The sequence below is a fragment of the Schistocerca americana genome, chromosome 1, assembly GCF_021461395.2.
Source record: "Schistocerca americana isolate TAMUIC-IGC-003095 chromosome 1, iqSchAmer2.1, whole genome shotgun sequence".
Classification (NCBI taxonomy): Eukaryota; Metazoa; Arthropoda; class Insecta; order Orthoptera; family Acrididae; genus Schistocerca; species Schistocerca americana.
In genome coordinates this window covers 1,119,666,248-1,119,679,890 of record NC_060119.1, presented here as the reverse complement: position 1 = coordinate 1,119,679,890, position 13,643 = coordinate 1,119,666,248, and the positions used below count along the sequence as shown (strand labels likewise).

Genomic DNA, 13,643 nt, shown 5'->3' with positions numbered 1-13,643 from the left:
CTTCCTTGTTGAAGTACTTGTACATTCATGTACAATGCATAACATCCTTTCCTCAAATTGGGTATTATCGATCTGCGTCAACCTTCTGATACATGGTGTGTGAAACTTCCAGTTTCTCTAAGGCACTAATGTAACCAGTTAAATAATACATCTGTCAGAGAGGAAAAGCTTCTCCATACAATCATTCAGCCTTGAGGGGACTGCCATTGATTTTGCCATATATGAAGTGCATGTCAGTGAACTCTTCATCAGTGTAGCCTCTGTCCATGGTGCCTTGAAGTTCGTAACTGATTATGAGGCTGGTACGGCACAGTGCACAGAGGGGAAAGGACAGTAAACAAACAGATAGTCACTTCCAAACCTTGAGATATCAGCGTAAGTACTGTGGTATCCACGGGCTTTTACTGTTGGTTCCCAACTCAAATTAATGTGATACATAGGCAATGGTTGATTTGCTGGCCCATGTTTATTGGAGCTTTTTAGCTACTTTTGGCCCGTATTTGCCAGGTGTGAATTACATCACTTCCATGTATTTTTCACTTGCTGATATTCTGTGTATTATACCACTTACTAAAAATTGCAAAAACATTTCTTGTCATACAAATTAAGTTCTGTGTCTCTTTACAAACTCAGTTTAGCTACAGCTATGAACTGAATTTGTACCAATGTGAATGATAAGGAAATATGTGAATCAATATGATTTTTTTATGAAATGATGACAATGTATCCACATCTGCTACTATAGGCAATTACTATACTTGTATAAAGCTACATTCACATCTATAACTACAGGTAATTACTAGAGACCGGATTATATGCATTTGCATGTTGCATATTTGGCTCCTTTTCACAGTTTATTGCATATTTTAACTAAAAACTAGTGACGATGCATATTTTCACTCTATGTTTACAATATTTTAAAAATTTAGATGGGCGGTCTCTAGCCAATCTAGTTTTGATGTCTCACAGATTGACCACAACCTAGAACTGTGTGCAATTGCTAACCCAGAGGCCACTGCCTAGCAAAATCATTACAGAAGGAGGACAGGAATGGGCAGAGAGGGTCAATGCTCCTGCACCCGTACCCCTGGTTAAGCTCCTCCACTGTCATACCATAGGTGCCAGCAACAATTAAACTACACAAGCTTTTAGTCACATGCCTATTGTTTGAGTTTAGCTCTCTATTTACTTGTACACAGTTGAACATGTTTACGACATGTTGTATGTAACGTGTTGTGTGCTGAAAAAAGAAACATAATTTCATGGATAGCTCACCACCCTGGAACATTTGCATAGGACAGAACTGTTTTACATTGTCGAGTTCGCGAGAAAAATATTTCGTGCAAAAAATTTCAAATAGACCAGCATGTTAAGACAGGTTTTCATATCACAAGAATGCAGAAAAAGGGACCACAACAACAACTTCTGACAACAGCAAGCTTCAGTAGCAGGGATTTGTCCAAAGGTAACCAAAAAAGTCGGTTTAACAGTGATCTATGTGTAACATTCATTGCAAGCAATATTCCTCTTCACAAGCTTACAAACCCAATCCTCAAAGGCTTCCTGCACAAATATTGTTTAAATCGAAACAAACCAGATGAATTAACAGTGCATAAAAATTACATACTGACAATATATGTAAATGTTCTGGAAGAAATATGCAATGAACTCAAGGACAGCATTATCTGAATTTCAGATGATGAAACTACATACTCTTGTGGCTGTTACACTGCAATTTAATTGTTGGTGCTTTAAAAGAAGTGCCTTCTTCTTCTCATTTAGCAGCCTGCAAAGAACTTGACAAAGTAAATCATTCTACGATCACCAGATTTGTGAATGAGGGTACTCGGAAAATATTTCCAGAATCTTCTGCAGATGAAAGGGTGTTTGTGTTTATTTCTGATGCTGCTCCCTATATGATCAAAGCAGGAAAAGCTGTCCAAGTATTTTATCCCAATTTGATTCATCATGTGATGTGCTTTGCTCATGGAGTACATTGCCTTTCTGAAGGAGTACATTCGATCCACATTTGTGAATATAAATAAACTGCATTCATCCACAAAGAAAGTGTTTCTAAAGGGTCCTGCTCGCATTAAGACCAACAAATAAAAACTATCAAATGTGCCCTTACCTCCTGAAACAGTGGTAACTCGTTGGGGTATGTGGGCTGATGCTGTGTTGTTTTACAATGAACATTTCGAGGCCATTAGAGGAATAGTAAATGCAGAGGCTTTGGCAGTTTGCCAGTGTAAGGAAGCTTTTAGTGATTCCAGTATTAAAAAGAGACATTGCTGTGACTAGCACTCATTTTCCCCATATATCTGCAAGTATTAAAAAGCTTGAAACTCATGGTTTGGTGCTGAGTGAAACTATTCAGTTAATTAATAAAATTGTTCTAGTGAAGGTATCCCAAGAAAACTTGAAGAAAAGTTTGAAAACATTTTAAACAATAAGCCAAGCTTTGAACCCTTGTGCCAAATTGATAGTTTTATTAATGGGATGGGTTAACTTTTACCAGAAACAATAAGTGTCAACGTAGCACTCAAATTCAAATACTGGCCAAATACCTCAGTTGATGTAGAACAGTCAATTTCTGCTTATAAAAATGTTTTGCATGATCAAAGACACAATCTTACTACTAAACATTACCTTAGTCCTTTACGTTTACAAAAGTAGGGAAACGTAAAATAAATTGTAAATGACGCTTTGGTCCAATAATATTAATTAAAAGTTAATGCTGTTCAAAAAATTCATGATTGTATGTTGTTTTTTAAATAAAATATTACGGAGTTCCCAAGTATGCTCCTCTGCGTGTGAAATATCTTGAAGCTGGTCCTGTACATATCGACTGTTTCATTGTGACTCACTCGCATTGCATCTGCTTATTACTGACAACAATAGCAAAGAAGGAACAACTCTTGAAATATGGTATGCATTCCCATTTTGCAAATTTTTAGAAAATAGTCCCAGAAAGGCCCCCTTCCTAACCTCTACCAGGAAGTATTCAGAAAATGATATCAGCATTCTAAATGTACCGATTTTTTGATGGCCGTCGCTCTTCCTTGTGATTGATATGCACAGGTTTGACTTTGACATACACAGTAACTACCATGTTTTTTTTATTATTTGATCTGGCTTATTTTGACACTTTTCATGCATTTTAAAGCATTTTTCATGAATATTTGCATGTATATTTTAAGGCTTTTATGATGCATATAGTCCGGTCTCTAGTAATTATTATACTTGTATAAAGCTACCGTATTTCCTCGAATCTAAGCCGCACTCGAATCTAAGCCGCACCTGAAAAATGATACTCGAAATAAAGGAAAAAAAAAATTTCCCGAATCTAAGCCGCACCTGAAATTTGAGACTCGAAATTCAAGGGGAGAGAAAAGTTTTAGGCCGCACCTCCAAATCGAAACAAAGTTGATCCATTGTGTAATATGAGACACAATTTAGGTCGAACGAATGACGATACAGCTACAGTAGTTCGGTTCGAGTCGTAAGCTTAGCAGTTAAGCTATACCAGGTAGCCATTGCTATGCGTCAGGCGCCCCGTCCGTATTTATACGGGTACCCTTCCTTTTTCACGTGCTTCGTCTGGTTTGAATCGATTTCCTTATTTTCCTTTGATCTGATAAGTGCCGTTTTCTTTGTTATAGGTGTTTACGTCACTCTAACAAGGGGAGGCCGCCAATTGTGAAATTCAGATTCGATTCATACTGCGCATAATAAAAGCTCATGGCCAGAGGTGTAATGTGGCAAAGCACCAAGATGCACTTCTCAGCCGTTGTCGAGAAAATCGACAGTTAAAATAAACCGTTGCGGTGAAATACTCTCTACGATAAATAAATTTCTACAGCGTCGTGGCGCAGCGGTAAGCGCTCGGGTTCGTAATCCGAAGGTCGCCGGATCGAATCTCGCGCCATGCAATATTATTTTTAATTATTAGTTTTTTGTATTTCATATATATAAACTATTAATGAATTGCTTATGCATGTTGGTGAAGGCAGATCGCTCTCCAATTGTACCGCCTCCATTTTTCCGTTTGTTTAACAGGGTGTACCAAAGCTCTCACATCCGCACTGATTTTCGACGGTGTTATAACTTGCGCTAGGGACCGCATCTACCTTCTTTCGAAGTTAGCAGGCAACTTCGCTGTTATGCGGCGGCTCGTTTCGGCCCATTCAACATCTGTCCTTCAAGTGTAACGAGCGAGTAACGGAGTTTATATTTCATACCTGACACAGCAAATTTGTGTTCGTGGGGTTTCTATTCTAATCCGAACGTTTGACTTACGCTATACGTATTCGTTTCGGAATATCGTTTCTACGTCTTCCGTTAACTATACGTGGTTAACATTATGAAGACAATTAATAACATTTGTGAAATACAACTTTGTTTGCGGAAAACATAATGATGTTTGAAGTCGCCAGTTTTCCCACGACAAACGACTTTCAACAACTTATTATATGCATAATTGTTGCAACTGATTGCCGGGAATTTATATATATATATATATATATATATCTGTGTGTGTGTGTGTGTGTGTGTGTGTGTGTGTGTGTGTGTGTATGTATACACACATTTGAATTACAGAAAACAAATACCAAAAAAAAAAGAAAAAGGTTGCATGGCGGGAGATTCGATCCGGTGACCTTCGGATTACGAATCCGAGCGCTTACCGCTGCGCCACGACGCAATCGTAGAGAGTATTTCAGCGCAACGGTTTATTTTAACTGTCGATTTTCTCGACAATGGCTGAGAAGTGCATCTTGGTGCTTTGCCACATTACACCTCTGGCCATGAGCATTTATTATGCGCAGTATGAATCGAATCTGAATTTCACAATTGGCGGCCTCCCCTTGTAAGCTGAAAATGTGTTACTGTGCTGTGTCATGAATTGTTTGTCGCATTCTGACAGTGCCTGTTTACGGCCTGTCGCCGCTCGCGGCATGGCTCGCTTTTGTGCGCGCTACCGCCGCTTACAGTAAAAAAAAAAAGGAGAGAGAGAGAGAGAGAGAGCGCAATCGTCTCATTAGCGAAACAATGGCAAGAGACTGCTATTTGTTGTTACTTACACTGCTGCTTTCTTTGATAATGATCAACATGAACCAAATGATAGAGGATGTTCTGAATGAGAGTTTGGCGAAAAATTTTCTCCGTTTGAAAATCTTTGCGGCCGCTTCTTTAGTACATCAAATTCTGCACAGAAATTAGTCATCTTAGATTTAAAAATCTAGTCAGTTACCGTGCTTCATTTCTGACAATATCACTGTTACGCATAAGAATAATACGAATATAAACATGAAACGATACGTATATTCTTCCACGTTTGCTGTTGTCTCACTCTAGTTTCGTAGTTTATTGGGCAGACAGAATTTAAATAAGATAGCTGCAAACACGAAAGAATACATGGCAAAATGTTTATATTCGTATTATTCTTATGGTGAAGAGAATACTGCATGTGATTCACATTTCATCAGGTTCCTATTACCAACCACCTCTTCTCACAGGTAGGAAAAAATTCTGAATGTAGAGTTGGTCATATTGACAAACATCCCAAACAGTCTTACCAGTTGGATTTTTGTAGTAAATGGAAATTCTGCTACATTCGAAGATGAACAATACGAAATTTGTATTTACTTCGTTGGATAATGTATGAAAATGCAGTGGTCGAAACTCGGGGCGGAGAAAAAAAAGCTCGTCTTCCACCCTTTTTTTTTTTTTTTACTGACGCAGAGGTTTTGGTGCCGGTATTTATCTTTGAGCCTATAAAGCATGCCTGTGTAGCGCTACATATATTCGACGGCAGAAGTTAGTTGTGGCGGCACCTACCAACATTTTTAAGAGCCTCCGCTTGCTTTGCATTCGATTGTAAGCTGCAGGCGGTTTTTTGGATTACAAAAACCGGAAAAAAAGTGCGGCTTGGATTCGAGTAAATACGGTACATCTAGTGTAGCTGAGTGAATTTCATGTTTTAGCTCACTTTTTTATGGTGTGTCAATATGTTTTATTGATGCACTTGAGAATGGGCAGTGCCCAAAACTAGTAATGCAAATAAAATAATTTAAAACACACTCTGGTGGAATAATGTTCTTCTTCATGAACCTTTGTATTTTTCAATGAAAATTAAATTTTCAGAAGCATCTTTTTTGGCTTGCAGCACATTTTTAGGATGTTTGTTTAGCTGGTGTGTCTTTATTCTTTATTGCTGAGCAAACATCAACATTGCAACTTCAAGTTGTGGTATCTTGGAGCACTGAACCATCAATTATTTAAAAATCATTTTACAGCTGTTCATTTGTATTCATTTATTTCTTCCATACAGTGTGAGTGATTACCCAGTGTGATTAATGTCCCTATTTGTTGCTAAAATAACTCTTGGTCTTAATTACATTTTTCACCAAACTTTGACAACGTAGATTTTTGTGGTTATGATCACTTTCCGGTGCACAAATCGCACGCGCGCACGCGCGCGCGCGCACACACACACACACACACACACACACACACACACACACACTCTTGAAGTTTTTCAGTGGGCAGTTTTCCATTTTCTTTCTTCAGAGGCGTTATTTTGCGTTTAATTGTTTCAGTTTTATTATTTAGTTAATGATTTAGATTTCTGTGTTTATTGTACTTAAAAGTTCTGACTGCCTGTTATGAACACAGTCATGACATGTTGATGGTGAATCAATATTTATGAATTTCAAGTTCACTTTAGCACTCTTTTCATGCAGTCAGTACATCGGTCACATTCCTTGCAAGCTGAGTATGACTTTGACATAATTCCAATGAAGTTTACACAACACACATTAACAAACAGTACAATTATAGCTTGGACTAAATATTTCTCATGGAAATTACTAATACTTGTACACACAAGTATTACAGTCAGGCACTTTTCATACGAAATAATTTTTGTTGGTGCATGAAATAAACTTGACAAAGTGGTATTCTTGCTTTTTCTAGAGTGCATACATAACAGTTTTCTAACAATAATTAGCAGTTCAGATGCAAAATCTACACTTACAGCACATAAGTAATATAATTATCAAGCACAAGCTTTTATCAAACTATCAGTCTATCTTCTAAATACGATGTCAATACGCAAATATTTTAGCAAATTTATATCAATCACATTTAAGGCCCTTTCTTTGTAACATAAGCAGCCCTACATTAATGGTAGCTAGCACCACAACACAGAGAGCCAGCTTGTCATCCATTCTTTTTTCCCTAAAGTTAATCCTTTATGAAAGGATCTGCAGAATACAAGGCATGAATCTATTATCAGTGTATATAACATCTAACACATGGCATTAGTTACGTCATTTAATCGGTGTCATAGGAAGAGATGAGTCATAGTGATATGCTGAAGCTTTCAGTTAATCAATAAAGTAAAAGCATTCCTGTAACAGGAAGGGATTAGGCTCAGTTAGGTCCAGGCTGTCAATGGATTCTCAGCCCAGCAATGCCACTGTTAGTGTAAAAAACAATTAATAAATTAATTGTGTTTCTCATAATTACTTTATGGCCATTAACTAAATGTTTACTTCTGCCCAATGCCTAAGAAGCAATTCGATCTTACTTTTGTTCTGATTCAGCAGATATGGACTTTATACGTTCATTAAGTTTGTTAATGGTATTTTCCTTTTCCGTAAATTGTTCATCTGTTTTCTGAGGAGAGATATCAGCTTTCTTCTGAAACAGAGAATGAAAACATAGATATGGTAGATAAAACTGGAAGATACAAATTCAGCACTTGGTCACCTTTTGTACACTGCAAAGTACTTACCATTGCATAAACAAATTATTACTGGCCAATAACATGAAACGTTCATTTTATTTAAAAATATAATAAAATTTGGAAATGAAAGGCACTGAACTTCAAAGAAACTTGAAGTAATCCAACATCTGTACATACTTACAATGTTAGCCACAAACTTACAATAATTTTCCACTTAATATAAAACAGAGCATTAATAAGTTACAGGGAAAAAATTAAAAAATCTTTGAACTACTGTTTCATTACTGTGACATTCTGTGTAAAATCAACAAATAAAAAAGTTAATCTTGACAATTAAGACTTATGTAATTTTTTATTATTTTATTCTACCCATCAAAATCAGGTAGGAGCCTAAGCTGAAGATTTTTTGTACATTTCATTCTACAGTTAATAATTTTGTATGTTTCCAAAACTGTGCAATTTTTGCTGTGCGTTAACATCTTAAAATCTCCGTATCTCAAAAATTGTTTAACTATTTAATATTACAAGTTGGAATTATAGGTATTAATATTTTTTAGGGGGTAATGGAGGAATTATGTTAGTTATACACTATTTGTTGACAACATCCTTGCCACAGTGGTAACACCAATTTCAGTCAGATCAAAGAAGTTAAGCACTCTTGGTCTTTGCCAACACTTGGATGCGTGACCACCCAGGTCTGCCAAATGATGTCAGAAAACGCTGTGTACTCAGCCTCTGTGAGACCAATTGAGGTGCTATTGACTGAGAAGTAGCATCTGCAGTCACAAAAATTGATAATGACTAAAGAGCAGTGAGCTGATCACATGGCCTTCCATATCCACATCCAGATTAGATTACATTATTACTTGTTCCATATATCATGAATACAACACTTCGTAATGATGTGGAATGTGTCAGATTAATAAAAGGTGTCTATACAAGATATTACACTACACAAAATATTACATGACACAGTGGCTCCTATCAGCTGAGAATGACTAATGGCTAGTCAGTACTGTTGGGCCTTCCAAGGCCTGTTTGGATTGAGTTACACTGTTTATTAAGGTGTATGCCAAACTTAATTATTATTGATATTCATTTTATTTTATTACAATTTTCATTGCCAACAGTACTACAGCTATATATGGTTTGCAAGCTGGTTCATAAAAGTTAAAAGAAAATTTGTGTACTAATCAAGCACACTTTGGTTTGCATTTTAAACAAAGACACTTTGGTTTGAATTTTACATATTTAGTAAATCATATCATTTAACATTTACCATAAACAGTGTAAGGAATGTTATGTCAGCCCTGTCAGGCAAGTTTGTAATGTTCTTGTGAAACGTTAAGGAAAATTACATTTAACTTATTTGTGCCCATTACTGTTCTTCCAAGCTGTGTCCTTTGTTAAAGTATAAACAGTGAGTGGTTTAAATGATAACATTATGTTTTGACATTAGAGGTTTCCATTTTTACAGGCTTGTTTATAAGGAGATGTGATTGATAAAAGGACCTGTTTCATTTTATAACTGTTGCTGATATCCAGACTGTTGTTCCCTCTTACTTTAAATGTACTTATTGCTCATCTCAGAAATAGTTTCTCTTAGTGTATATAGTGTGTCTTTTTATGGTAATAAAGGTTGCCAAATGACGAATGATGTATACTTAAAATCCTCACCCAGTCCTTTATGTGTTTGATTTTGGTTAAGCTGCACTCTGAAAGATCATATCTGATGTAGATTGCACAAAATGTTACCTTTAAGTGCAGCCAATGGTCTGTTGCAGCTTAAAAGAATTCATGTGTTGTTTGAGGTGATCTCATATTCTGTGACTCACTGTAAATTGTATAGCAGAAGGTGCTTTTTAATGTAGCACATATTAAGGTTTTTTTTATTTGTTTTTTGTTCGATTGATGAATGGAATATGAAATTAATACTCCTTGTACAGCATTATCACTCTAATTTTATCATCATTATCTCTATAAAGTAAATTTTATTTGAAGGTTAGTTATTTAAGAATTTTAGAATTTGTTAAATTCTCTTGTCACTCAAAGAAGTCTAAATCCATTCATGTCATCCTACTCTGTACACACTTGGTGTACTCTATTAGTTCAACCAGATAAGATTTCACAGGTGTCAGCTGTATTCTGGCGTAGGTTGCAAAAACACTCTCCAAAAAGATAAACTGTGGTCTCTAGGTATCCTACCAATAAATTGAAGCCTCTCACCTACAATTGTGCTTGTACAGCTGTCTAGCTTCATATCTCTAAACTTCATTATTCCCAGTTACTGTACATCATGGCTGACTTAAGTTATGTCTCACTAATTTTGTCGTCAAAGGTTACTACATATTTACTGTACTGGAAAGTCTTATAAGGAATAAAAATAATGGAAAAATTGTTCAGGCAACAAACGGTTAACAGGCACACCAACAAAAAGTAAATTTGCAATATGCATGAATGCATTAGTCAGCAATATGGCAAATGCTGCACTACAACACTGGATGTAAGTGGAAAAGAGGCCACAAATTACACAACAAAAGGCAGTTTCAGTGCTCAAAATGCAGATTTTAAAAATGTTATATTGACCAACAGATAAATATACTCTACCATTTGTGGAAATTGCAGCACCAAGAAGGAAACGCACGAATTCAATTAATACCACAGGTTAGGTACAGGACAAGTAACAAATGGTAACTTTTTCAAATCTGTACATGTCCTTTGAGCCCTACTATTAAGTATGCCGTGTGGCCACCATGCACTGCAATTAGAGCTGCTGTATGCCATGGCATAGAATCAATAAGGTTCTGAATATGTTCCTGAGGTATTTCCCTCCACACAGTTTGTATCCGAGCCCACAAATCCATGACACCAGTTCCTTGACGATCGTGATGCACCAGGTGCAGACCAACCATATCCCAGACATGTTCAATTGGCGACATGTCTGGTGAACTTGCAGGCCTGGGAAGAAATGGTACCTGTTGCTCTTCGAAGAAAGCCTGTACATTCCTCACAATATGTGGCCGGGCATTGTCCCATTGAAATGTGGCCTGTGAAGATGCCTGAAGCAGGGGGAGTGCTTCAGGTTCCACAACCTCTGTTGTTCAAAGTGCAATACATATGAGGCGAGATCGGTTGTTCTAACCAGTGGCGTCCCAAACCATCACACCTGATGTTTGTCCACTATGCCGCTCCACAATGTAGCCCTCTAAGTTTCTCTCACCACAGTACGGCGGACACGTATGCGGCCATCACTGTAGGACACATTGAAGCAGGCCTCATCCAAAAAGGTTACATTTTGCCACTCAGCACCCCAGTGATTGTGTTCACGTGCCCATTGCAGTCAGAGGAGCTTGTGGATTCTGGATAATGGAAGCCAATGTAATGGAAGACATGCAACCAGTCCAACCTGCAGCAGACGGTGAAGAACCATCAATGGAGACAAGTTCACACCTGTTGCAGTGCTCCAGCAGTGAGCCAACACTGTGGATGATGCTGTATGGTCCGTAATGGCCATGCGGACAAGATGACAGCCATCCCATTCTGTGGTCATGTTCTGTGGTCCAGTTCCCACTCGTTGCTGTGTACAACTTTCCTCTACCCATTGCTTCCACACACACATCACTGTCGTAGCAGCATGCCCTGTGCAAGCCGAAATGCCACGGTATGACAACCCCGTTTCCCAGAGACCGATCATTCTGCCTCGTTCGAACTCACTCACATGCCAATATGGCTCCCTTCATGTTGTCGAGGCATACTGGCACTCACTGTATTGTTTCCACCTTGTGTGACAGCTCTGCACCGACGACACTAGGCGCAACACTGACCCTGTCGGACCAACACAAGAGGGCCTACATGTACCCCACCTTGCTGCAAAATGTATCAAGTATTGCTTGCACACCCATTGCCACTTCCACCAAGTGTGGCACAATCCAGATAATTCCTTTTCACAAACGGCAGTGTAGTACACCAGTTCAAAATAGGTTAAAGCTCAAAACACATCTTGGCATAAATAAAGCTACAAAAAAGCAGCTGATTGTTGTATTTTGTCAAGTAATGGCAAATGCACATTACACACTTGCTATTAGGTGCACATATAATATGATGTCTTTTGCTTCCTACCATTATATTTTTCAGAGATGCTTCAATCTTTTCCTTTTCTTCCTGAACTGCAGCAAGTGTTTGTTGTGTTGACTGGAGTAGTACTTGGGTACCCTGTAGTTGTACCCACAGTTCTTCCTCATGTGGAGTCCGTTTAGAACCTGAAAAGTAAATACTCATAACTTATAGTTCTACATCAAATTCATACGGGCATGAGGAACAAAATCTAACAGTGACACAGATGTTTCAGTGAGTAGGCACTTAAACAATTGTGCATGTGCACACACAGACAAGCGCACACGCACACACACATGCACGCATGCACACACAGTAACTCCTCTCTCTCAGCACCACTGTAGCAGTCTGGGGCTGAGGCAAATCACAAAGTTAGGAGAGAGGATGTCTACTCTCTCTCTCTCTCTGTGTGTGTGTGTGTGTGTGTGTGTGTGTGTGTGTGTGAGTGTGTGTGTGCACACATGGGCTCGTGCTCTCTGATAGACACAAATTCACACCCCAGCTCCAAAAATGGGGTTTCCAACCAAAAATCTGTGGAATTTTTGAAACTGATTTAATTACTCAAGTAGGCCTTTGATGTGCATAATCTGAGTTTGCACCAATTTCAGAGTGGAGCTTCAGCTGTGAAGAAAAGAAAACCAACAAAGTTTGGACATTTTCTGCTATTTCTCAATTCCTCCAAACCTGGGTGTATCATCGAAAAAGCCAAGGTTACAAAAATGTTGAGTATTACAATCTGCATTGACTGAGTACCAAAACTTTGTTATTTCATTAAATTATTCTATAGAAATGCTTTGTCAGAAAATGGCATTTTTTTCACACTTGAAAAACATTTGTTTCATCACTACAAGATGAGCAAAATCTGAGACTTGGCCAATTTGACACAAAATTTTATAGAAGAAAGGTTGTAGAGCATCAAATTGTTTTCAAAAAGTCAAATATAGTGACAAAAAATCTAGCTGGTAACTAAATATCACTATTATTCAATTATAAGTAAATCACATGGTTAAACAGGCAACAACATCTTTCTATTTGCAGTTGACTGATTTCTTCCAGTGTTCACTCTTGTTCATTTACTTTTTAGTAAACTCATTTTCTGCTTAGGTAGACATGTAGAAAACCCAAAAAGCTGTGTTTACCAAGTTGTTTGATGCCTTTAAAGACCCAACTGACTCTGAAAAGCTAGAGTTTGTTGTAGATGGAGGATTTCTGTTGCACAGAGTGGGATGGTAGGTAAAAGACCTATTTTCTTCAGTGATTGTAAAGTACATTCGAACTTCGATTTTAAATTTTTCACAATTCTGAGACATTAATTCATAGCCGCAACAAAAAATATGTAACATCAATGTTAAAAAATCACAGAATTTATGTTCTTCCTAGTAAGGTTTATCTATATACTACGTTCTTACTCAACATCTTGCTTAACTTAATACAGTTTTCTTCCTGTTGACATCTGACATGACTGAACGAGTTCTGCATGGCACAAAAGGCAGAGAGTGGTGGTGATCGAATTAAGGGAATAATTTAGGCTGTTGCAGTAAGGGGAGACATGTAAGAGGAAATGCTGACGTAATCCACAATCAGGGTTGTGTATAAGTACATGGTGAAAGACCCCCTGGATATCGTAAAATTAAGATTTATTAAAAAATAAATAAATAAATAAATTTGAAACACTGATCAACCATAAGCATTAGCAAAGATATTAATTATGAATGTGTGGTAAGGTGCAGATAAACGAAAAAACATTCATTCAATTATTTGTATAGTTTTTTGTCTTTAC

General features: G+C 37.5%; 1 protein-coding gene across 1 annotated transcript in view; it reads right to left on the bottom strand.

Moving 5' to 3' along the window:
* Window positions 1–13,643, bottom strand: part of LOC124596812 (golgin subfamily A member 6-like protein 22) — a 267,662-nt gene that overhangs the window by 40,180 nt on the left and 213,839 nt on the right. The window contains exons 10-11 of the mRNA XM_047135897.1: window positions 11,870–12,009; window positions 7,592–7,704 (exon numbers count right to left, since the gene is read on the bottom strand). Coding sequence (XP_046991853.1) covers window positions 7,592–7,704; window positions 11,870–12,009 — 253 coding nt within the window. The remainder of the gene's footprint in view (window positions 1–7,591; window positions 7,705–11,869; window positions 12,010–13,643) is intronic.